The sequence below is a fragment of the Pristiophorus japonicus genome, chromosome 20, assembly GCF_044704955.1.
Source record: "Pristiophorus japonicus isolate sPriJap1 chromosome 20, sPriJap1.hap1, whole genome shotgun sequence".
Classification (NCBI taxonomy): Eukaryota; Metazoa; Chordata; class Chondrichthyes; family Pristiophoridae; genus Pristiophorus; species Pristiophorus japonicus.
The window spans coordinates 66,505,034-66,531,857 of NC_091996.1; the positions used below are offsets into that span (position 1 = coordinate 66,505,034).

The following is a 26,824-nucleotide window of genomic DNA, read 5'->3' on the forward strand; positions in this document are numbered from 1 at the left end:
ACCATTCATCATTTTGAACACCTATATTAAATCTCCCGTAACCTTCTCTGCTCTCAGGAGAACAACCCCAGCGTCTCCAGTCTCTTCACATAACTGAAGTCCTTCACCCCTGGTACCATTCCAGTAAATCTCCTCCGCACCCTGCCCAAGGCCTTGACATCCTTCCTAAAGTGTGGTGCCCAGAATTGAACACAATACTCCAGCTGGGGCCTAACCAGTGTTTATAAAGATATAGCATTGCTGGATAAGTTTTTTACCCTTTAAACAGATTCATAAAGCTAGAGACAGTAATATGTCCGATAATTCCCTTCATTTATTATTGACAGAACATTAACCCTTGAACACCCGTACAGAGTAATGCATATTAGCCTCACGTTCGACACGTGTATGACTGGATTTAATGAGAAATCGCAAAGATGGGTTCGCCAAGCCTGCTCACACCCCCAAGTCTCGAAAGCAGCACAAGGTCTTTTTCTAATGCAGTGGTTCTCAAACCGGGGTCCGCAGATCCTGAGGGTCCGTCGAGACTTGCTAGGGGGTCTGTGGAAAACTCCTGATCAGTGATGGAGAGCGAGACAATGCGGAGCAGCCGGGGGCTGGTGAAGGGGGCATTAGCAGCTGTGCGCTGTAGTGAGAAGCGGAGACGGAGGGAGGGGGAAAAGACTGCTGGCCAGCATCAGCCACAGTGCCAGTGCCAGTAACAGGAGGCGGAACAAGGAGGGTCTTACATCACCGCAAGACTGAATATACTTGATCGAGGGACCGCTTATAATGATGACTGATGTCATTGATTTCTCTCACTTTTGCAACCTTTCTTGATCGTGTTGCAAATGCTCTCTCGCGTTGTAATCCTCACTTAAAAGCCAAAAACAGTGTACGTCTGCCCATAAATTCAACCATTTGTGAACGTCCTGACTGACTTGGAGAAAGTAACACGAGGATTTAAAATGTAAAGAAGCCCTTGGAGTTTTGAATGATCATTGCTTTCAGATAATTTTACCACAGGTAGGCAGTGCTGCTGGCCAAGATCCAATTTATAAGATGCAACTTTTATTTTAATATAAAAAGTTAAGGATCGGGGGCAGGGCCAGCTGTTTGGAGAATAACCGACCGGCTGTAAATAAAGATTCCGTCCTGAATACCAGCCGACTGCTGCAATGCCGGGATACAGCCAAAAGGAACATACATTCAATTAAATCTGTCTGTCCATTGCCAAGGGCTGGCCAAGGAGCAAATCTGACATAATAATCTGAGGGGAGACTTAATTGAGGTGTATAAAATTATGAGGGATCTAGATAGAGTGGATAGGAAGGACCTAATTCCGTGAGCAGAGAGGTCAAAATCTGGAGGACATCGATTTAAAGTAATGAGTAGAAGGTTTAGAGGGGAGTTGAGGAGACTTTTTTTCACCCAGAGGGTGGTGGGGCTCTGGAACTCACTGCCTGAAAGGGTGGGAGAGGCAGAATTGCTCAGCACATTTAAAAAGTACTTGGATGTGCACTTGACGTGCCCTAACCTACAAGAGCTGGAAAGTGGCATTAGGCTGGATAGCTCTTTTTCAACCGACAGGCAAGATGGGCCGAATGGCCTCCTTCTGTGCCATAAATTTCTATGATTCAAACTGACTGCCAAACACACCAGATTGTTACTTCCTATCTTTCCCAAGCCATAGCTCAGTTGTAAACAATCTTTGATGCATGCTCTTACAGCAGCATATTGCCTTTTATATTGCAACAGGCTCCTGCCCTTCCACTAGCCCCTCCTGTGATGAAAAGATAGGCTTTGAGAGAGCATGATTTAAACCAATTCTGTCAACATTACCGTTGTCTTTGTTAGAACATAAGAACATAAGGAACAGGAGCAGGAGTAGGTCATACGGCCACTTGAGCCTGCTTCACCATTCAATAAGATCATGGCTGATCTTCAATCTCAACTCCACTTTCCCAATCAATCCCCATATCCCTCGATTCCCCTAGAGTCCAAAAATCTATCTATCTCAGCCTTGAATATACTCAACAACTGAGCATCCACAACCTCTGAGACAGAGCATTCCAAAGATTCACAACCCTCAGTCTTAAATGACTAACTCCTTATCCTGAGACTATGCCCCCTGGTTCTAGACTCCCCAGCCAGGGGAAACAACCTCTCAGCATCTACCCTGTCAATCCCCCTCAGAATCTTATATATTTCTATGAGATCACCTCTCATTCTTCTAAACCCCAGAGAGTATAGGTCCAATCTACTCAATCTCTCCTCATATGACAATCCTCTCATCCCAGGAATCAATCTAGTGAACCTCCATTGTACAGCCTTCAAGGTAAGTATATCCTTCCTGAGATAAGGAGACAAAAACTGTGCACAGCACTGCAGGTGTGGTCTCACCAAGGCCCTGTACAATTGTAGCAAGATTTCCTTACTCTTTTACTCCAACCCTGTTGCAACAAAGGCCAACATGCCATTTGCCTTCCTAATTGCTTGCTGTACCTGCACGCTAACTTTCTGTGTTTCCTGTACAAGGACAGTTAAATCTCTTTGAATACCAACATTTAATAATTTCTCACTATTTAAAAAATAATCTGCTTTTCTATTCTTCCTACCGTGTGAATAACCTCACATTTCCCCACATTATACTCCATCTGCCACCTTACCGCCCACTCACTTAACCTGTCTGTATCCCTTTGCAGGCTCTATGTGTCCGCCACACAGCTTACTTTCCCACCTAGCTTTATATTGTCAGAAAACTTGGATACATTGCACTCAGTCCCTTCATCTAAGTTATTGGTATAGATTGTAAGTAGCTGAGGCCCCAGCACTGATCCTTGCGGCACCCCACTAGTTACAGCCTGCCAACCCTACTCTCTGTTTTCTGTCCTTTAACCAATCCTCTATCCATGCTAATATATTATCCCCCAACCCCTTGAACCCTTGTCTTGTGTAACAAACTTTTGTGTGGCACCTTATCGAATGCCTTTTGGAAATCCAATGCACTACATCCACTGATTCTCCTTCATCTACCCTGCTAGTTACATCCTCAAAAACCTTTTAAGAAATAAAAATAATTTAAAAATACATCGATATTCTTACAACCATGACTTCCTTTGTGACGGTCTGCCCCTGAACTGTGGCTTTTGCAGCTATGAACACAAGTCCAACAGAGCTGTGTGTCTAAGGTTCGACATTTGATGGTCGGTCAGTTGTGCAGCTCCAGCATCTGCTTTCACAGAAGGTGACGGAGCTCGGTGCCAACAAAGTGAAAGCAGAGACATTTAGCGAGAGGGTCACTTCCCATTCCCTCGCCAAACCACCACGGTTGAATAGCCTTCTCCCGCTTCTCTCCCTCCCAGACAAATCCCAGACTGGGGCTCGCAATCCCTCTCCATCCCGAGGAAGGGTAACCAGGATTCCCATCAGATAATTCAGCTAATTCCAGTAAGAAGCTCAAGGACCAGAAACCACTTGCCCATCCCCCTTACCTTCCAATCGTGCTGTGCGAAGCCCCAGAGTCTGGCGCTGGTGTATCGGAGATCTGCCCCGCTCAGGATGCTCGGAGTGTGAAGGTGGGACAGGTGAGCGATGTCGGCCGCATTCTCCGGGATCTCCTGTTATACAAACACAGCGACAACGGCTGTCAATCGATGGAGACAGTCACAATCTCCCGGCAGAGCAGAGTTATACTGCAGACAGCAGCAGCTACTCCTGGGGACCGCAGGCCGCTCACCCTCAACCCTTCCAAACGTACCACATCTCACACAAGCATTTAGGTCGAGCTGATCTGCTTACCCACCTTCTCAGGCACCGAGAATGACATGGAGATTAGGAGAAGGATCTTTTTGCAGAGTGCTGTTGGAGCAGCAAATGCTTTGCCAGAGGGAGATGCAGAAACCACTGCATCTTTAAAAGGGAAAAGTGGATTAAATTTGAAGCAGAGGAAGATACAGGAATGTGGGCAGCGAGCAGGGCAGTGGTTCACGGCAGTGGTTCAAAAAGTTGGAGTGGAACTAAGCTACAGATCCATTGGGAATCTGTTCAACCTTCGCCGTCTCCAGGCCAGGTCCAAGACCACCCCAACCTCTGTCATCGAGCTACAGTACGCGGACAACGCTGCGTCTGTGCACACAGAGACTGAACTCCTGGACATAATCGACGTATTTACTGAGGCGTACAAAAGCATGGGCCTTACGCTAAACATCCGTAAGACAAAGGTCCTCCACCATCCTGTCCTGGCCGCACAGCACTGCCCCCCCAGTCATCAAGATCCATGGCGCGGCCATGGACAATGTGGACCATTTCCCATACCTCGGGAGCCTCTTATCAACAACAGCAGACATTGATGACGAGATTCAACACCGTCTCCAGTGCGTCAGTGCAGCCTTCGGCCACCTGAGGAAAAGAGTGTTTGAAGACCAGGCCCTCAAATCTGCCACCAAGCTCATGGTCTACAGGGCTGTAGTAATACCCGCCCTCCTGTATGGCTCAGAGACATGGACCATGTACAGTAGACACCTCAAGTCGCCGGAGAAATACCACCAGTGATCCCTCCGCAAGATCCTACAAATCCCCTGGGAGGACAGATGCACCAACATTAGCGTCCTCGACCAGGCCAACATCCCCAGCATTGAAGTACTGACCACACTTCATCAACTCCGCTGGGCAGACCACATCGTTCGCATGCCTGACACGAGACTCCCAAAGCAAGCGTTCTACTCGGAACTCCTTCACGGCAAACGAGTCAAAGGTAGGCAGAGGAAACATTATAGGGACATCCTCACAGCTTCCCTGAAAAAGTGCAACATCCCCACTGACACCTGGGAGTCCCTGGCCAAAGATCGCCCTAAGTGGAGGAAGTGCATCCGGGAGGGCACTAAGCACCTCGAGTCTCATCACCGAGAGCATGCAGAAATCAAGCGCAGGCAGCAGAAAGTGTGTGCGGCAAACCTGTCCCACCCTCCCTTACTCTCAACGACTATCTGTCCCACCTGTGACAGGGACTGTGGCTCTTGTATTGGACTGTTCAGCCACCTAAGGACTCATTTTAAGAGTGGAGGCAAGTCTTCCTCGATTCCGAGGGACTGCCTATGATGATGATGATGCTTCAGGGCGAAGGAGCGGCGAGAGACTGTAGAGGGATGTGATCGGGGCCAAGGAGAGGCGTGACTTTGGGGCCCAGAAGAGGCGAGGGCCCAGGGGCAGCACGGGCCAGCCCACACTGCGATATGTGTGCGCACTAGGTCCATGCAGCAGAGCTGGTCTCCAATCAGCTTGGTTAACTCTTGCCACTGGACCAAGACCTAGCTCTGTCAAGCCCGTGTGGTGGCTGGTGTGTAACGGCCACCACATGTTAAAAAATCCATGCACAGGCATCTTCCACCCTTCGACATGTAGTTCGGGACCTGGAATGTCAGGTCCTTCATTGAAACACCTGTGAACTTTTTGGCGTGGAAGCAAGTCATCCTCGACTCGAGGGACTGCCTTTGATGGGTTCTGGATTGCTCCAGCAAAGAGCTGGCACAGATATAATGGTCCAATGACCTCCTTCTGTACTGTAAACTTCGATAGCTCTAAGATGCTGAAGCGGACTGAACTGTAAAGGTGGGCAAGAGACAGTTGGACGTGTTCTTGGAGCAAGAAGGGATGGAGTGATACAGTGAGAAGACAAGGTTACCAAAAGGGACGGGCTTGTTATGCCAAACTACTTTTTGCTGTTCCTACAAACTTCCATCTTCCCAACTGGATTTGAATCAAGTCCAGTATTGTTAAGTAAACACAAGGAAACAATCCTTCGAGAAACAGCGGCCATCGAGTATATCAGTGCTGCTGATACTCAGCTCCGGTATTAGTGCCAGACTGAAAATAGCACACAGTTAATGCAACTCCAATCTCCTCTCGCCTTCCCCCTCGCACAATGGTCGGGTGCCCAAACACTTCAGCCCTGCATGCTGGTGTTGTCAGTCCCGCGTGCAGCCCCTGGTCCTACCTGGATGTGAGAGTTGATATAATGCTCCGTCCTCCCGCGGTACACCCACTCTCCGGACTGGATCTCGTCCTGTTCCGGAATGCTCCAGCTGGGATCGATGCCGTCACAGTGGTACCACACAAACACTGCACCGTTCAGCTCGCACGATGGCCAGGTTTTAATCTTCACAAAATCTGGCACTGGAGAGAATTCGGGACAACTCGGTCAGCCCAATTCCACCACCATCACCACGGTGAGATCTACATAGCGCCCAAACACTGGACCTCCAGCAACCCCATCACATACAGTCCCTCCCCAAACACTATCCCATGATCCCCATTACATGCGGACCCTCCCCAAACAGTATCCCATTCCCAGCTGCATTACACAGACCCTTCCCCCAAATACCATCCCATCCCGAGTTCTCTCAAGTCATAGATAGCCATCCACACATCACATCTCCATTCCCCACAGTTGGTCTTCCCCCAATTCTGTTCAATGCAGATATCACTTCCACCCACTTTTGTACCACAGTCCAATTTCTCCGGCTTTCTCCAATAGATTTCCCACAGTGTTACACAGAGCCTCCCAGACAGACCATACACCAGCTCATACTCCACTCCCCCGCCCCCCCGCTGCCCGTACCTTTTTCAGCATACGGAATCTTTGTGCATTTGCCGTCCTCACCACGGAACTGCCAGCCGTGGAACGGGCATTCGATACAGTTCCCCATCACTCGGCCTCCCACAGCCAGGTTAGCGCCCAGGTGAGGACAATAAGCATCAACAGCATAGGTCTGTCCATCCTGGCCACGATACACAGCCACCTGCTCACCTGCAAAAGGACAGCAAGTCATCAGCACAAACGCCAAACACAGCTAGTCAGCACTGGCCGAAACCGGAGAGAAACTTCACAGAGAGGGTGAAGTGAAGTCAAACACAACTAATCATCTCTAAGCACCATCACAGAAGGTACAGACACATGGAAGTATTCCCACAGCTGTCCCCACTCCCAGTATATGGCTACCACCGGACCCTGACTTCACCCGCTTCATGAGCAGGGTCATACCCAGTGCCACCAAAGAACACCGGATACGAGAACGGTTCTGCTTTGAATGAACATGTAAATAGTACGTGTGGCACACTTGCACTTCACAGTGTGATCCAGAGAGTCGCAACTAACTAATCCACGGATTAATCTAACTACTAACATGGAGTGAAATTGGGACACCCAATCATTTGATGGGGCAGTGTAGAGGGAGCTTTATTCTGTATCTAACCTGTGCTATACCTGCCCTGGGAGTGTTTGAAGGGACAGTGTAGAGGGAGCTTTACTCTGTATCTAACCCTGTGCTATACCTACCCTGGGAGTGTTTGATGGGACAGTGTAGAGGGAGCTTTACTCTGTATCTAACCCGTGCTGTACCTGCCCTGGGAGTGTTTGATGGGACAGTGTAGAGAGAGCTTTACTCTGTATCTAACCCTGTGCTATACCTACCCTGGGAGTGTTTGATGGGACAGTGTAGAGGGAGCTTTACTCTGTATCTAACCCTGTGCTATACCTACCCTGGGAGTGTTTGATGGGACAGTGTAGAGAGAGCTTTACTCTGTATCTAACTGAGGAAATAAAGGATGGTATCAAATTGAAAACAAGGGCATACAAAGTGGCCAAGACTAGTGGGAGGCCAATGGATTGGGAAACTTTTAAAAGCCAGCAAAGAACGACTAAAAGAATAATAAAGAGAGGAAAAATAGATTATGAAACCAAACTAGCACAAAATATAAAAACAGATAGTAAGAGTTTCTACAGGTACATAAAAAGGAAATGAATGGCTAAAGTAAATGTTGGTCCCCTAGCGGATGAGACTGGGGAATTAATAATGGAGAACAGGGAAATGGCAGAGACTTAGAACAAATATTTTGTGTCGGTCTTCATGATAGAAAACACTAAAAACATCCCAATAGTGGATAATCAAGGGGCTCTAGGGAGGGAGGAACTTAATACAATCACTATCACTAATGAAGTAGTACTCGGTAAAATAATGAGACTAAAGGCGGACAAGTCCCCTGGACCTGATGGCCTGCATCCTAGGGTCTTAAAAAGAAGTGGCTGCAGAGATAATGGATGCATTGGTTGTAATCTACCAAAATTCCTTGGATTCTGGGGAGGCCTCAACAGAATGGAAAACCGCAAATGTAACGCCCCTATTTAAAAAAAGAGGGAGACAGAAAGCAGGAAACTATAGATCAGTTAGGCTAACGTCTGTCGTTGGGTAAATGTTGGAGTCCATTATTAAGGAAGCAGTAGCAGGACATTTGGAAAAGCATAATTCAATCAAGCAGAGTCAGCATGGTTTTATGAAAAGGAAATCATGTTTCAAAAATTTGCTGGAGTTCTTTGAGGATTTAACGAGCAGGGTGGATAAGGGGGAACCAGTGGATGTGGTGTATTTGGATTTCCAGAAGGCATTCGATAAGGTGCCACATAAAAAGCCACCGCACAAGATAAAAGTTCACAGAGTTGGGGGTAATATATTAGCATGGATAGAGGATTGGCTAACTAACAGAAAACAGAGAGTCAGGATAAATAGGTCATTTTCCCGTTGGCAAACAGTGACTAGTGGGGTGACGCAGGGATCGGTGCTGGGTCCTCAACTATTTACAATCTATATTAATGACTTGGATGAAGGGACCGAGTGTAATGTAGTCAAGTTTGCTGATGATGCAAAGATGGGTGGGAAAGCAAATTGTGAGGAGAACACGAGAAATCTGCAAAGGGATATAGACAGGCTAAGTGAGCGGGCAGAAGGAGTATAATATGGGAAAATGTGAGGTTATCCACTTTGGCAGAAAAAATAGAAAAGCAAATTATAATTTAAATGGAGAAAAATTGCAAAGTGCTGCAGTACGGAGGGACCTGGGGGTCGTTTGCATGAAACACTAAAGATTAGTATGCAGGTACAGCAAGTAATCAGAAAGGCAAATGGAATGTTGGCCTTTATTGCAAGGGGGATGGAGAATAAAAGCAGAGAAGTCCTGCTACAACTGTACAGGGTATTGTTGAGGCCATACCTGCAGTACTGCGTATAGTTTTGGTCTCCGTATTTAAGGAAGGATATACTTGCATTGGAGGCTGTTCAGAGAAGGTTCACTAGGTTGATTCCGGAGATGAGGGGATTGACTTATGAAAATAGGTTGGGCCTATATTGAGTAGGTTGGGCCTATATTCATTGGAGTTCAGAAGACTGACAGGTGATCTTATCGAAACATATAAGATAATGAGGGTGTTCGACAAGGTGGATGCAGAGAGGATATTTCCATTTATAGGGGAAACTAAAACTAGGGGACATAGTCTCAGAATAAGGGGGTCGCCCATTTAAAACTGAGAAGAGGAGGAATTTCTTCTCTGAGAGTTGTAAATCTGTGGAATTCTCTGCCCCAGAGAGCTGTGGATGCTGGGTCATTGAATATATTTAAGGCAGAGAGAGATACATTTTTGAGTGTTAAGGGAATAAAGGGTTATGGGGAGTGGACAGGGAAGTGGAGCTAAGTCCATGATCAGATCAGCCATGATCTTATTAAATGGCGGAGCAGGCTCAAGGGGCCAAATGGCCTACTCCTGCTCCTAATTCTTATGTTCTTATCAACGGTCCCAGCATCGGGGCAACACCTACAGCAACTGAAACACAAAGTGGGGCCAACAATCCAACTTCACCCGTAACTGCGCCTCATTCCCACCCACGCACCCCAAGAGCTAGATTCAGAATTGTACCCCATCTCAGTGCCGTCTCCGCTGATTATCAGTCGAGGGGCTGGAGGCATAGCCCCATCACCTCCACACCACTAGATGCCTGGGGTTTTGGAGAGCAGGGTCACCAGATGGCATCCACCACCAGGGAGAGCTCTGGTACAGGAATGACTATACCCACCGTTCCCTCCACTGACACTTTTCCCCAAAGTAAAGGTATATATTTTTAATTGGGACTTCTCAGTAAGTTTTGGTCAGCGCCACAGTCTGATTACCCCCTCAGCATCCACCGCCCAGCCTTCAACAACATCCCAGAGCAGGCAAACTGATACTGAGGCCCAGAGATGTGCGGAGGAGCAGATCAGCTAAGGGCTACAAGTGGTGGGGGCGGGGGAGAGAGACAGTGTTGAGCTACAAGTGGGGGTGGGGGCGGGCTTAGAGGCAGTGTTGGGCTACAAGGAGGGGGGAAAGATGTGGAGTGGGGGGAGAGGCAGTGTTGGGCTACAAGGAGGGAGGAAAGGTGTGGGGTGGGGTAGAGGCAGCGTTGGGTTACAAGGGGACCCTAGGCTGCATGACGAGTGGTGCGCTTGACACAAATACACGAACGCCACAAACTCTGTTCCCTGGCTACTGATGCCATCTCTCTCCTCAACTTCTGTCTGAGGCTGAACTACATTGTTCGCACCCTCGGTGTTATATTTGACCCTGAAATGACCTTTCGACCACTTATCAGCAGCATAACTAAGACCGCCAATTTCCGCCTCCGTAACATCACCCGTCTCCGCCCCTGCCTCAGCTCATCTGCTGCTGAAGCCTTCATCCATGCCACTAGATTTGACTACTCCAATGCATTCCTGGCTGGCCTCCCATATTCTACCCTATGTAAACTGGAGGTGATCCAAATCTCGGCTGCCCATGTCCTAACTCACACCAAGTCCCGCTCACCCATCACCCCTGTGCTCGCTGACCTACATTGGCCCCCAATTAAGCAACGCCTCGATTTCAAAATTCTCATCCTTGTTTTTAAATCCCTCCATGGCCTCATCCCTCCCTATCTCTTATCTCCTCCAGCCCCACAACCCCCCAAGATGTCTGTGCTCCTCTAATTCTGCCCTCTTGAGTATCCCTGATTCTAATCGCTCAACCATAGGTGGCTGTGACTTCTGTTGCCGAGGCCCCAAGCTCTGGAATTCCCTCCCTAAACCTCTCCACCTCTCTGTCTCTCTTTCCTCCTTCAAGGCGCTTCTTAAAACCTACCTCTTTGATTAAGCTACCTGCCCTAATTTCTCCTTATGTGGCTCAGGTGTCAAATTTTTAATCTTATAATCCTCCTGTAAAGCGCCTTGGGACATTTCACTATGTTAAAGGTGCTGTATAGCTACAAGTTGTTGTTGTTGTTGTTAAACAGTTAGGCGTTCGTGCAGATAACGTTAGTTAATCTCTACCTGTCCCAAAACCCGACAGCCAAAACGCTTGGGTTATAAATACACACACCTGATTGGCCGAGCTGCCTTCATTCATAAATGCAAAGGCAAGCCTGCTCGTCCAGTTGGATGTAAAATCCCACAGCACTCTGCAAATAGGTTATGGCGTTCCCCCAGTGTCCTGGGCAATACTTAGCCCTCAAAACAGATTCACTGGTCACTCACCTCATAGGCCTATGTGAGACCTTGTTGTGCACATTTTCTTAGTCATAGAATCATAAAATGATACAGCACAAAAGGAGGCCATTCAGCCCATCTTGCCTGTGCCGGCTCTTTGAAAGAGCTACCAATAAGTTCTACTCCCCTGCTATTTCCCCATAGTCCTGCAAATGTTTCCTTGTCACGTATTTATCCAATTCCCTTTCGAAAGGTACTATCGAACCTGCTTCCACCGCCCTTTCAGGCAGCGCATTCCAGATCATCATAACTCGCTGTGTAAAAATGGTTCTCCTCAATCACCTTCATCACGAGTGAGCGAGGTGGCACTGAGCCCAATATGAACAGCAGCGTGCCGACTAATTGCCCTCGTTAGGAGTTACTGCTTGCGATGGGCATGATGCCAGTCCAGCACCTTGAAAACTTTGAACAGCTCAAGTCAAGCTGCAAACTGGCCCAGGACCAGGATTCTGGGAGGGACGGGAAGGAGTGAGAGCAGAAGTGCAGGAAATGAGATAGGCACGGTCGAGGGCCCTGTCAACCACGTTGGAGGAAGATCCTGGGTTGAGACATATTGAAAGCACTAGTATGGAATGTGGCATTGTCAGAACAGACGGAGAAACTGTGAAACAGAATAGAGTCCTCACAGGAGAATGTACACACCATCCACCCTACCAGCCGTCACATTCTACGGATCATCCTCCACTATTTCCACCACCTCCACTGCGATCCCACCGCTAAACACATCTTCCCCTCCCCGCCCCTCTCGGCATTCCGAAGGGATCGCTCTCTCTGCCACACCCTGGTCCATTCCTCAATCACCCCCAACACCCCTCCCCTTCCCATGGCACCTTCCCGTGCAAGGGCAGGAGATGCAACACCAGCCTTTTTACCTCCTCCCTTCCCATTGTCCAGGGCCCCAAACACTCCTTCCAGGTGAAACAGCGATTTACTTTACTTCATTCAGTAAACTGTATTCGCTGCTTACGCTGTGGTCTCCTCTACATTGGGGAGACCAAAAGCAGATTGGGTGACCGCTTTGCTGAACACCCACGTTCAGTCCGTAAGTGTGACCCTGAGTTTCCGGTCGCCTGTCACTGTAATTCTCTACTCCACTCCCACTCTGACCTCGGCCTCCCACACTGTTCTAATGAAGCTCAACGGGAGCTCGAGAAACAGCTCCTCAGCTTGGCACTTTACCGTCTTCCGGGTTCAACACTGATTTCAACAATTTCACGTCATAATCATTGGTCCCATTTTACTGGACCAACATTCCATTTGTCATTTAACCTCTCCTGCCTTCCACCCTATCACAGACCTTCCCTTTTGTTCTTTCCTCCCCTCCCCCCCCTTTCCCTGCCTCTGTACTTTCCCTAACATTGTTCAATCTTTAACTTCTTTCAGATCTGATCGAAGATCATTAACTCAGTTTCTCTCTCCACAGAAGTTGCCTGACCTGCTGAGTATTTCGGTATTTTTGGGGTTTTTTAAGGTTTCCAGTAGCCACGATATTTAGCCCTATTTTCGGAGTGTGGAATGCTCAGAGTTGAAGGAGGCAGAGTGAATGTTTAGATTGCCATTGGCTGACCTTCTGCAGTTAGGGGGTTAATGTCATGTATGTAACCACAATGTAACATCACTGTATTACTGTATACACTCAACCTAGATGCACACCTTGACCATAAGGGGTGAACTTGTGGGGACACTCCTTACCTGATCACACAGGTATAAAAAGGGAGGTCCAATGCAGGGTCATCGTCTTTGGAGTCCTGTAAATAAAGAGAGCAGGCCACAGAATGACCTTGTCCCCAGCATGTGCCTCATGCGGTTTCATGCTGTAGAGTAAGGACTTTACATTGGCGACAAGATACGGGAATTCATGGCCCACGAGAATGACCACTGGTAGCACAGAGGAACGGTACTGTGTTGGGGAAGACTGGGACGATTTTGTCGAGAGGCTTCAGCAAAGCTTTGTTATGAAAGAATGGCTGGGGGATGCAGCAGCTGACAAGCGAAGGGCTCAGCTTTTGACCAGTTGTGGACCAAAGACTTACGCGCTCATGAAGGATCTACTAGCACCTGAAAAGCCGGCGGACAAAACCTTTGAAGAACTTACCAAATTGATCGGGGAGCACCTCATAGCGGACCTCCGGTGTTTGGCCAGCCTCTGTAAGTTCACAGACACCTGCAGGGGGGAGACGCTAAGGGGCTTCTTTATCGAGGGCATCGGTCATGCGGGAATCTTCCGCAAATTAATTGAGACCAAGGATTTGACCTTGGAAGCGGCGGCGTTGATAGCTCAAACTTTCATGGCGGGGGAGGAAGAGACGGAAATAATATACCCACGCAATTCTGCCTCTAACGCGGCGATGAATCAGGGAGTCAACATCATCAATGCGACTCAGAGCCCCGCAGGCAGGAAGGGGCAGTCCGACATTTACCAGGCAGCAATAGACCCCAGAGCAAGACTTCAACAGAGGCAATGGCAGGCTGAACGGACATTCACACCATCACAATGGACAATGCGGCCCGGGATGGAGCCATTGACACCCACTTATACGGTACTTAAGTGTAGTCAAAGGGACAGTCAGCGCGGAATGTCTGGCCATAGTCCCTTTGTTCCCAATAATGGAAACTTTAACTCATGCTGGAGGTGTGGGGGAAAACACTCAGCCAGATCTTGCAGATTTCAACAGTTTGTCTGCAGGAAGTGCAATCTCAGTGGCTATTTAGCTCGAATGTGCAGGAAGTCTGCAACCAGACTAATATATGAGGCGGATGGACCAGAAGGGGGTTCTTGGAGGCAGGATGATTTTTGGGGCAAATCGATGGACGCCGAGGTTCAGCGGGTCCATGTGGCGAATACTCACAGTTCATACACCAGAACGCCACCAATGATGATGAGGGTTTTATTAAACAGTATCCCTGTATGCATGGAGCTGGACACTGGGGCCAACCAGTCACTCATGGGAGTTCAGCAATTTGAGAAGCTATGGCCATTTAAAGCCAGTAGACCCAAATTAGCACATATCGAGACACAATTATGGACTTACACTAAAGAAATCATTCCGGTGCTAGGCAGTGCAATGTTGGCTGTCACACACAATGGGTTAGTGAATCGGCTGCCGCTCTGGATTGTCCCGGGCAGTGGTCCCGCACTGTTGGGGAGGAGCTGGTTAGCCGAGATGAACTGGAAATGGGGGGATGTTCACGCAATGTCATCTGTGGAGCGAAGTTCGTGCTCACAAGTCCTACAACAATTCGATTCACTATTCCAACCTGGCGTCGGAACTTTCAAAGGCACTAAGATAGTGATGCACATCATCCCGGACGCCAGGCCAGTGCACCACAAAGACAGGGCGGTGCCATATGTGATGCGGGAATAGATCGAGAGCGAATTGGATCAGCTGTTGAGAGAGGGCATTATCTTGCCTGTTGAATTCAGCGACTGGGCAAGCCCCATTGTTCCCGTCCTAAAAGAGGATGGCTTTGTCAGGATCTGTGGCGACGACAAGGCCACCATCGATTGGGTTTGCCTACAAGATCAATACCCGCTCCCGAGAGTGGAGGATCTCTTCGCCACGCTGGCAGGCGACAAGCTGTTCACCAAGTTGGACCTCACTTCAGCCTATATGACCCAGGAACTGGCCGACGAATCTAAACTACTGACCACCATCACCACACACAAGGGACTGTTCGTTTATAACAGGTGCCCGTTTGGCATTCGATCAGCGGCCGCGATTTTTCAACGAAACATGGAAAGCCTGCTTAAATCCATTCCTGGAACGATCGTATTCCAGGACGACATCCTCATTACGGGTCGAGACACCGAGGAACACCTCCACAACCTGGAGGAGGTGCTACACCGACTGGACCGGATAGACCTGCGACTGAAGAAGTCTAAATGTGTGTTCTTAGTTCCTGAGGTTGAGTTTCTGGGCAGGAGGGTTGCTGCAGATGGGATTCGGCCCACTGAATCCAAAACAGAGGCGATTCGACGAGCACCCAGGCCCTGCAACACATTAGAGTTGCGTTCATTCCTAGGACTGTTGAACTATTTTAGGAACTTTCTGCCGAACTTGAGCATGTTGTTGGAGCCGCTACACGTGCTCCTGTGTAAGGGTTGCGATTGGTTTTGGGGGGACTGTCAGGAACGGGCTTTTGATCGCGTGCGAAACCTACTTTGTTCAAACAAGTTGTTGACCCTGTACGACCCTTGTAAAAAATTGGTTCTGACATGTGATGCATCGTCCTATGGGGTTGGGTGCGTGTTGCAGCAGGGCAATGCTGAGGGTCAACTACAACCTGTGGCTTATGCCTCCAGGTTGCTCTCTCAAACAGAGCGGGGATATGGGATGGTCGAGAAGGAAGTGCTTGCATGTGTCTATGGTGTAAAGAAAATGCATCAGTACTTCTTTGGTAGGAAGTTTGAATTAGAGACGGACCACAAGCCATTAACATCCCTGTTGTCAGACAGCAAGGCTATCAATGCCAACGCATCAGCTTGCATACAGCGATGGGCTCTCACGCTGGCTGCTTATGACTACTCCATCCGACACCGGCCCAGCACTGAAAATTGCGCTGACGCGCTCAGCAGGCTTCCACTGGCCACCACTGAGGGGGCAGCAGAGCAAAGCGCCGAGATGGTCATGGCTGTCAATGTCTTTGACAGCGGAGGCTCCCCCATCACAGCCTACCAGATCAAAATCTGGACAAACAGAGATCCCCTCCTATCCCTGATTAAGAAATGTGTCCTGACTGGGGATTGGGCGCCCGCACACGGAGCATTCCCTGAGGAGGTCAGACCATTCCACAGACGGATGGATGAGCTCTCCATCCAAGCTGACTGCCTACTATGGGGCAGCGGGTAGTTATGCCCCAGAAGGGCAGGGAGGCATTCATCAGTGAACTCCACAGCGAGCACCCAGGCGTGGTGCTGATGAAGGTCATTGCCCGGTCACACGTTTGGTGGCCTGGAATTGATTCAGACCTGGAACATTGTGTTCGCAGGTGGGCAATGCCCCCAGGGAGGCCCCGGCCCACCGGGCCATGGTCACGCATTCATGTTGACTACGCGGGCCTGTTCATGGGTAAGATGTTCCTGATTGTGGTAGATGCGTACTCGAAATGAATCGAGTGCATCATTCTGAATTAATGCACGTCATATACCACCGTGGAAAGCCTACGTGTGATCTTTGCAACCCATGGTTTGCCGGACATACTGGTTAGTGATAACAGCCCATGTTTCACTAGCTACGAATTCTGAGAGTTTATGTCAGGCAATGGCATCAACCACGTCATTCAAGCCGGCCTCTAATGGCCAGGCGGAACGTGCGGTCCAAATCATTAAGCAAGGGATCCGCAGAATTCAAGGACCCTCCCTACAATGCCACCTGTCGCGTCTCCTGCTGGCCTATAGATCCCAACCACACTCGCTCACGGGGGTCCCGCCCGCAGAGCTACTAATGAAATAGACACTCAAAACTAGGTTGTCCCTCATTCACCCAGTCCTGACCGACATAGTTGAGGGCAAGTGCAAGTCACAAAACGAGTACCATGACCGTAATGCGAGGGGGAGATGTATAGAAATAAATGACCCTGTATTCGTCCTCAATCACGCCATGGGGCCCAAATGACTTGAGGGCACGGTAATTGACAAAGAGGGGAATAGGGTCATCGTGGTAAAACTCAACAATGGTCAGATATGCCGTAAGCATCTGGACCAAGTAAAAAAAAAGGTTCAGCACCGACACGGAGGAACCTGAAGAAGACCATGAGATGGAGCTCACCACACCGCCAGTGAACGAGCAACAAGAGCAATCAGAAGAATGCACAGTCCCTGCGGTCAGCCCGGACAGGCCAGAATCACCACAGGTGACAGACACTCACATCAGTGTCCAACAACCAGAGCCCCAACTGCGGCACTCCACGAGGGAGCGTAGACCACCTGAAAGACTAAACCTATGATCCCAATAAGATTTTGGGGCGGGGGGGGAAGGTGATATCATGTATGTAACCACAATGTAACACCACTGTATTACTGTATACACTCAACCTAGATGCACACATTGACCACAAGGTGTGAACTTGTGGGAGACACTCCTTACCTGATCACACAGGTATAAAAAGGGAGGTCCCATGCAGGGTCATCACTTCTGGAGTCCTGTAAATAAAGAGAGCAGGTCACAGAGTGACCTCGTCCCCAGAATGTGCCTCGTGTGGTTTCATACTGTAGTGTAAGGACTTTACAGTTAAGTTCTGCTTTTCCCCAAGGTTACTCAAGGTCAGGGAAGGCCCGTGACACACCAAACTGGTTTCTCACGTTCCTTACTGCCCGACTGAAGTTAATTCCTGGCATCGACTGAGGCTGTGAAAGACTTTCGGGCATCTTTCACAACCTCAGAATGTCCCAAAACGCTTTACAGCCAATGAAGTACCTGTGAAGTGCAGTTACTTGCTGTAATCGAATAAAAGCGGCAGGCAATTTGTGCACAGTGAGGTCCAACAAACAGCAATGTGATAATGGCCAGGTAATCTGCTTTAGTGATGGGGAGGGAAGGGGTGGGAAGGGGAGGGGAGGGAAGGGGGGGGGTGCAGGAAGAGGAAGGGGGAGAGGTTGGTGTGGGAGGGGGAGGGGTTGTGTGGGAGGGGTTGTGTGGGAGGGGGAGGGGTTGGTGTGGGAGGGGGAGGGGTTGTGTGGGAGGGGGAGGGGTTGGTGTGGGAGGGGGAGGGGTTGTGTGGGAGGGGGAGGGGTTGATGTGGGAGGGGGAGGGGTTGTGTGGGAGGGGGAGGGGTTGGTGTGGGAGGGGGAGGGGTTGTGTGGGAGGGGGAGGGGTTGGTGTGGGAGGGGGAGGGGTTGGTGTGGGAGGGGGAGGGGTTGGTGTGGGAGGGGGAGGGGTTGGTGTGGGAGGGGGAGGGGTTGGTGTGGGAGGGGGAGGGGTTGGTGTGGGAGGGGGAGGGGTTGGTGTGGGAGGGGGAGGGGAGGGGGTGGTGTGGGGAGGGAAGGGGACGGGGGAGGAGAGATTGTGGCAGGGGAGGGGTGTTGAGCACTGGGGAAGGGATTCCCAAGTTACTGATGGTCTGAATTGCAGAGGAGCTTCCTGGGTTGTAAGTAGGATCACCGAGTGCACGAATGTCCAGCTTGAAGGATTGGTCGCTGTTATCCTCCTATGGTTACAGCCATGTTCAAACACAAACTGTTTACTTCGATAGTCATTGAAACCTGGTGACGCTGCACAATGAAATCAAATCCTGCTCCACACAGGCTCGCTATGCACGCCAGTCACAGCGTTGTAACTGCAAATAAACATGCTGGAGATAGAATGAAGGATGGTGAGGGTGTCCTTGACATGTACTGTAAAGAGAATCACACACAACAGCACCACAGTGCACCCCTTAGACAGGAGCACAGCTGTACACGCAACTCTACTCAAACCGAATGAACGTCTTATGGGTCAACGAGTGAGCAACTCAGAGACACAATCCTCACACAAAACTCTCAGTAATCACTCCAAGAAATGGGCAGGAGAGGGATGGCATACATGGGAATGGGCAGGGGAGAGAGGGTACACAGGGGGAATGGGCAGTGGAGAGAGGGTATACAGGGGGAATGAATTAACTGTGCAAATAGATGCTAACAGATATGATGTGATTGAACATAAGAACATAAGAATTAGGAACAGGAGCAGGCCATCTAGCCCCTCGAGCCTGCTCCGCCATTCAACAAGATCATGGCTGATCTGGCCGTGGACTCAGCTCCACTTACCCGCCCGCTCCCCATAACCCTTAATTCCCTTATTGGTTAAAAATCTAACTATCTGTGATTTGAATACATTCAATGAGCTAGCCTCAACTGCTTCCTTGGGCAGAGAATTCCACAGATTCACAACCCTCTGGGAGAAGAAATTCCTTCTCAACTCGGTTTTAAATTGGCTCCCCCGTATTTTGAGAGATGGTATAAAGGGGGAATGGGCAGGAGGGAGAAGGTATACAGGGGAAGTGGACAGGTGATGCTGGTCACATCACATCAGAGCTTTGTCTCTATGCAGTGAGAGGTCAGGGTTCATTGTGCAGAGTTACCGAGCAGGAACCCAGACACATTGTCCATCCACCCCTGGAAGGCCAATCCCCAACTCTGAGCCCCCAAAACCCCCAACTGTTGGAATGAAGTCAGGCCAGAGACAAAAAGCTAACCTCAGGGACAAATCACAGGCTCCTTGTACAAAAACCTTACCACCACTCGACCCCACCCTCCGGCATCAAACGATGAGGTTAGACCTCTGCCTCTATATGGAAACACGGTAACAACGGCCCGATACACATCCCGGAAACGATCCCATACACCGTCCGGTGGCGAAGGGGTACGGAGGTGTGGGAGGCGTGAAGGAGGCACAGGGGGGCATGAAGGGGGCACGGGTGGAGGAGGGGTGCAGGGGGAGGAGGAGGGGTACGGGCACTGGGCGGGCACATTAAATTTGGACCAACATCCCCCCATAGCTGTGCAGGCCGCACACCAGTTGTCCCACTGGAAACGATACTGCTCTGCACACCAACAATAAGAATTAGAGGGAATATTGATTACGTGGACAATAAATACCAACACGGACTGGCTGGGCTGAACGGTCCGTTTCCATGCTGTAATTTTTACACCATTCGACTTAAATCCTCTCACCCACCCTCAAGCAATCCATGGCTCTGTTTGTGCACCTACACCCATTATGTCTAGCCTCCTCTTTCCGTGCTCTCCCTCACCTCCCATCTTGTACCTTTGCACTTTGCTGCTCCCTTTCTGGATGACCACATCATTGCTGAGCAGCATTTTCCCAGATCAGACGTCCTCTCCACAGGCACCGCCATCGGCAACCTCATCGTGCACCAAACCTTTAGCTCCGTCGCCTTTAGCAACCCCAATGGCTTCACTTTGACACACTTGCTCCAGTATTGGACTTGATTCAACAGCCAATGGGGTTTGCGTTTCTGTTTTTTCTCCTCCTTCATTTTTGATTTTTCCAATTTTGTGTTGCCAACTTGGATTGGATGGATTCCTGGACATTTCATTATAGGACCTCCCGCCTCCAACTGCCCTGCCCAATCAAACAGCCTTTTGCCCATTATCAATCTTTTTATAACTAATAAACAAAAGTCTTCAAAGAACATTTTTAAAGACACACATTTTAACGCCTCAATAATTTTTCTCCTGGGTTACCCGCAGCAGTATCCAGGAGATTAATTTGTAATTCCTGGAGACTCCAGGACAATCCGGGAGGGTTGGAAATGCTATTCCAATTATCCTTCTTTAACTATCTTAGTCATCGACCTGAAACGTTAACTCTGTTTCTCTCTCCATCGATGCTACCTGATCTGCTGAGTATTTCCAGCATTTTCTGTTTTATTTCAGATTGCAATATTTTGCTTTTGTCTTAAAAAGCAGCTCCCACTATATTACTTCTGAGTTAAATCATTTCAATCTCCTAATCCTGCAGAGTTCCGGCTATCATAAAGTCACCAGACGCAGAAGGCAAAAACATACAGAAGCTGAGAGAGTGAGGAGTTGGGACTGATGAATGCTGCAGCCAGCCGTGCTCAGTGGGCAGCACTCTCACTTCTGAGTCAGAAGGTTGTGGGTTCAAGTCCCACTCCAGAGATTTGAGCACATAAACCAAAGCTGACATTCCAGTGCAATGCTGAGGGAGTGCTGCAGCGTCGGAGGTGTCGTCTTTTGGATGAGACATTAAACCGAGGACCCATTTGCCCTCTCAGGTGTACATAAAAGATCCCATGGCACATTTGGAAGAAGAGCAACAGAGTTCTCCCTGGTGTCCTGGCCAATATTTATCCCTCGACTAGCATCATTTAAACAGATTAATTGTTCATTATCTTATTACTGTTTGTTAGAGTTTGTTGTGCGCAAATTTGGCTGCCGCGTTTCCTACATTACAACGGTGACTACAATTCAAAAGTGCTTCAGCGTGGAGGCCCCGACCTGCGTGAGAACACCAGTGGCAGGTCGGGGCCATAAAAGGAGAGGCGTGGAGGCCTCGGGAGCAGCGTGGAGGCATACTACTTCACGGGGCAGCGCGAGCTGGTGCAGGAGGGCGACAGCAGCGAAGAGTCCAGGTCAGTGATTGGAGCGTGGGCAGATACATCAGGAATGGCGAGAATGGGGCGAAGGAACGGCGAGAGATTTTAGAGGGACGTGATTGGGGCCCAGGAGAGTCGTGAGTTTGGGGTCAGGGACCCAGGGGCAGCCGGGCCAGCCCATACTAGGTCCGTGCAGCAGAGCTGGTCTCCAGTCGTCTTGGGTAATCCTTGCCACTGGACCAAGACCTAGCTCTGTCAAGCCCGTGTGGTGGCTGGTGTGCAACGGCCACCACACATTAAATAAATCCACGCACAGGCATCTTCCACCCTTGAGGATGTAGTTTGGGTCCTTCATTGAAATACCTTTGAACTCATCCTTTTTTGGCGTGGAAGCAAGTCATCCTCGTTTCGAGGGACCGCCTATGAATGAATGAATGAATGAATGAATGAACGAACTTCACTGGCTGTGAAATGCTTTGGGATGTCCTGAGGTTGTGAAAGGCGCTATAGAAATCCAGACAAAGCTGAACTAGTTAAACTCATTGCAGTGGAATTCAGGTTAAAATTTGGGAATTAATGAAAAATATTTGGCTGTAGGGTAGAGAACAATGGCTGATGATCACTGGAGTCCTGTTAGGGTGGGCTGGGATGTGCTGAGCTGGTTGTTCCAGGGCTCTGTCGACACTACTACAGTTTCTCATTTACATTGATGACTCGGATTCAGAATATCAACATAGTAGATAACAAGGAGGGGCAAATTCCACGAATGGTACTGAAATAGCTGAGGTTGAAGTTGAAAGAGATCTTGGAGTCTTAGACTTGACTCCCAACTTCTCCAACTAATGCAGAGCCGCAATCAAAGGCAACAGAGTGCTGAACCACTTTGCCAAAATCGGTAGAATACAGACAGAGGGGGGTGGTGACCAAACTGTAGAGAGCTCTGGTCAGACCACACCATGAGCACTGCATCCAGATCTGGCCACTGAGACATATGGAAACATTAAGACAGAGAGGAGTCATGAGCCTGGTCCCCAGAGTCAGGGACTGGAGCCAGTGCAGAGAGGAGTCACGAGGCTAGTCAGAGGAGACACCAGGAAGGTATGCTATATAAAATGTTGTAGAAAAGGTTAATTGTATGATAATTTAGATTAAACCATGGGAGTAAGGTAAACAAATTTGGGTTCCAAATAGCAAATAATCTTACAGCTGATATCAGAATATTGTTCTTGACGGAGTGATCAATATATGGAATGGACTCCCAGAGAGCAGTGAAGGCAAAATCCCTTAAATTATTTAACAATTGGACGCTGCAATGGGGGGGGGGGGGGGGGAGAGTGTAAAGTATGGGTGGAATAAGATGGGCTGAATGGCCATCCTGATCTTGTACTCCAGAGTTTTATTTCTAGTACACATACTATTGCAGTTCATGCTCCCAATATCAGGAATGTTCATTTAAGAAGGATAATGTAGACTATCCACTTTAGTTTTCACTGGCTGACTATGGGCGAGAGGCTGGACTGGGAGCTCTGAATAAAGGTAGGTCCCGATCACAGATTCAATGTTCCCTCTTCCGGTTCAAGTCAACAGGTTTGTGAAAACAACCCTCTGAATATCTGTAACTTTATATCTCTCAACATTACCTGTGATTCATGAACCTGTTCCTCCACATAGTTCTCACTCTCTCACACACACATATTTTCACAGGACTATATTTTCATTTGATACAAACAATCCTCCAATCTTTTCATTCATTGCCTTCAGCAAAGCCACTTGGATTAAATTGCTCGTCCAAGCTCTTAACTAGCAACAGCTGCCCGTAGATTTAACTCAGTCACTGCCTCCCTCTCCGTGCTTACATCCGGGCCAGGGTGTCCCTAGAGATGGAGCACGTGGTGTCCACCGGTATGCTCACGGCCTTCCGCGAGAGGTGGGCGTCGGAGGGACTGGAGTGCATCGTCACCCCCGGCAACCAAATTTTAATTTCATTTTATATGTTCTAAAGTCTAATTTATTTTAAATGCCGGTTTTAGTGTCCCCTCCCCTTTTATAGGGGGCACTTGAAACAAAAAAAACCCCCACAAAAATCACCCAAAAAAAAAAATTTTTTAAAAAGGGCACGTGAAAAGTGTTTGGAGCACTTGATTTAATTTATTATGTTTTCCCCAAAAGAGTTGTAGAGCTGTTGGAGGCGTGGCCTAATCATTTGGAGCCTGGTGCAGTGAGGGAAGGAGCTCCCTGCTTTGGCTCCTGCCTGAGGCCTGGAAAACCCTGTTTACAGCCCAGGAAGAGGAGGAAGGGGCTTACAGTATTTCACTGCCTCCCTCACCAATTTAAGTCACGATTAATCCTTCAGCAAGGACTTTGGAGCATTTAAATCCAGGGGCCTGGCTGTGGCTGGTTGCCACAACAACCGGCAGTGACAAGAACTGCCAAAGATGCTCCGCCCCACACCTACACAGTAAAAGTTATTGGGCCCGTGGGAGTGATTTCTAATCAGTGATTTCTCCAGGCAAACTTCAATCTCAGGTTAATCAACCCTCCAAATCCCTCAATTCTAGCCTTCAACTCCCTCCAGTGGATCCAATAGTCTTCTACATTGATCTTTTAACTGCTTTTCTCCCATAAATGTACAGTGTGTAATATCACAACAAAATAGATTATCTGATCAATATCACTTTGCGAGCTTGCTGTGTGCAAATTGGCTACTGCGTTTCCTATAACAGTGATTACACTTCAAGAAGTACTTCATTGGCTGTAAAATGCTTTGGGACATCTGGTGGTCGTGAAAGGCGCTATAGAATTGCAAGTCTTTCTTTCTGTGTACCCAAAATATTAGATCCCCGACTAATATACCTCAGTTACGTGGAGGGACTAGAGAAGCTGGGGTTGTTCTCCTTAGAGCAGACAAGGTTAAGGGGAGATTTAATAGAGGCATTAGATAAAAGTTCATGGGGTTAGGGGTAACATATTTGCATGGATAGAGGATTGGCTAACTAACAGAAAACAGAGAGTTGGGATAAATGGTTCAGTCTCCGGTTGGCAATCAGTAACTAGTGGTGTGCCGCAGGGATCAATGTTGGGACCCCAACTATTTACAATCTATATTAACGACTTGGAAGAAGGGACCGAGTGTAACGTAGCCAAGTTTGCTGACGATACAAAGATGGGAGGAAAAGCAATGTGTGAGGAGGACACAAAAAATCTGCAAAAGGACATAGACAGGTTAAGTGAGTGAGCAAAAATTTGGCAGATAGATATAATGTTGGAAAGTGTGAGGTCATGCACCTTGGGAGAAAAAAAATCAAAGAGCAAGTTATTAGTTAAATGGAGAAAGTTTGCGAAGTGCCGCAGTACAGGGGGACCTGGGGATACTTGTGCATGAAACACCAAAGGTTAGTATGCAGGTATAGCAAGTGATCAGGAAGGCCAATGGAATCTTGGCCTTTATTGCAAAGGGGATGGAGTATAAAAGCAGGGAAGTCTTGCTACAGCTATACAAGGTATTGGTGAGGTCACACCTGGAATACTGCGTGCAGTTTTGGTTTCTATATTTACGAAAGGATATACTTGCTTTGGAGGCAGTTCAGAGAAGGTTCACTCGGTTGATTCCGGAGATGAAGGGGTTGACTTATGAGAAAAGGTTGAGTAGGTTGGGCCTCTACTCATTGGAATTCAGAAGAATGAGAGGTGATCTTATCGAAATGTATAAGATTATGAAGGGGCTTGACAAGGTGGATGCAGAGAGGATGTTTCCACTGATGGGGGAGACTAGAACTAGAGGGCATAATCTTAGAATAAGGGACCACCCATTTAAAACAGAGATGAGGAAAAATTTCTTCTCTCAGAGGGTTGTGGATCTGTGGAATTCGCTGCCTCAGAGAACTGTGGAAGCAAGGACATTGAATAAATTTAAGACAATTTCTTAAATGATAAGGGAATAAGGGGTTATGGAGAGCGGGCGGGGAAGTGGACCCGAGTCCACGTTAGGATCAGCCATGATCGTATTAAATGGCAGAGCAGGCTCCAGGGGCCGTATGGCCTACTCCTGCTCCTATTTCTTATGTTCTTATGTTCAAAATCACGACGGGTTGTGATAGAGTAAATAGGGAGAAATTGTTTCCAGTGGCATAAGGGTTGGTAACCAAAGGACACAGATTTAAGATAATTGGTAAAAGAGCCAGAGGGGAGATGAAGAGAATTATTTTTTACGCAGCGAGTCATGATGATCTGGAATGCACTTTCAAAGGGAATTAGATAAATACTTGAAAAGGAAAAATTTACAGGGCTATGGGGGAAAAGCAGAGGAGTGGGACTAATTGGATCACTCTACTAAAGAGCCGACGCAGGCACGATGGGCCGAATGGCCTCCTTCTGTATTGTATGATTCCGTGGTTGTAAGTTACAAAAGGAGTGCCACGTGGTTCGATGTTTGAAGATTTTGCGAGGCACTGCGTCATATAGAACAGGGAGGTGCCACATGTCACCTCAGCAAGCTGCTCCAATCAGCCACGGCCCCCCGCTCCCCCTCAAGCAAAGGGGAGAGAATTGGTTCAGTCGCCGTGCAGCGACCTCTGACTAAAATTGAGTGTATTGTGGAACTGAACGAGAACAGGACCAGCATCACATCAGGACCCCATCGGCAAATACATTCTTCACACACAACCAGAAGGGGGAGGGGGAATGAAAGAGAGGTGGTTAAATACTGAAAATATTTTATTTTAGAAACCTCGAATACTTTCAGCAGCTGAGGCCAACTTTCAGTATTCTAATCCTCAGTGATGAGGTGATGGTAGATTACATCACTCCATTTTCATTCTATAAATAAGAACATAAGAAATAGGAGCAGGAGTTGGCCATACGGCCCCTCGAGCCTGCTCCGCCATTTAATACAATCATGGCTGATCCGATCATGGACTCAGGTCCACTTCCGTGCCCGCTCCCCATGACCCCTTATTCCCTTATCGGTTAAGAAACTGTCTATCTCTCTCTTAAATTTATTCAATGTCCCAGCTTCCACAGCTCTCAGCTGCAGTGAATTCCACAGATTCCACGGCCCTCAGAGAAGAAATTCCTTCTCATCTCAGTTTTAAATGGGCGGCCCCTTATTCTAAGATTATGACCCCTAGTTCTAGTCTCCCCTATCAGTGGAAACATCTTCTCTGTATCCACCTTGTCAAGCCTCCTCATAATCTTATACGTTTCGATAAAATCACCTCTCATTCTTCTGAATTCCAATGACTGGAGGCCCAATCTACTCAATCTTTCCCCATAAGTCAACCCTCTCATCTCCAGAATCAACCTAGTGAACCTTCTCCGAACTGCCTCCAAAGCAACTGTATCTTTTCTTAAATATGGAAACCAAAACTGTACGCAGTATTCTAGTTGTGGCCTCGCCAATACCCTG

The 26,824-nt window shown here is 48.4% G+C and overlaps 1 protein-coding gene across 1 annotated transcript in view; it reads right to left on the bottom strand.

Annotated features, from left to right (window-relative positions):
* LOC139232755 (cholesterol 7-desaturase nvd) overlaps positions 1-26,824 on the bottom strand; it is a 113,871-nt gene that overhangs the window by 21,376 nt on the left and 65,671 nt on the right. The window contains exons 2-4 of the mRNA XM_070863258.1: positions 6,599-6,787; positions 5,975-6,153; positions 3,474-3,599 (exon numbers count right to left, since the gene is read on the bottom strand). Of these exons, the coding sequence (XP_070719359.1) occupies positions 3,474-3,599; positions 5,975-6,153; positions 6,599-6,787 (494 nt within the window). The remainder of the gene's footprint in view (positions 1-3,473; positions 3,600-5,974; positions 6,154-6,598; positions 6,788-26,824) is intronic.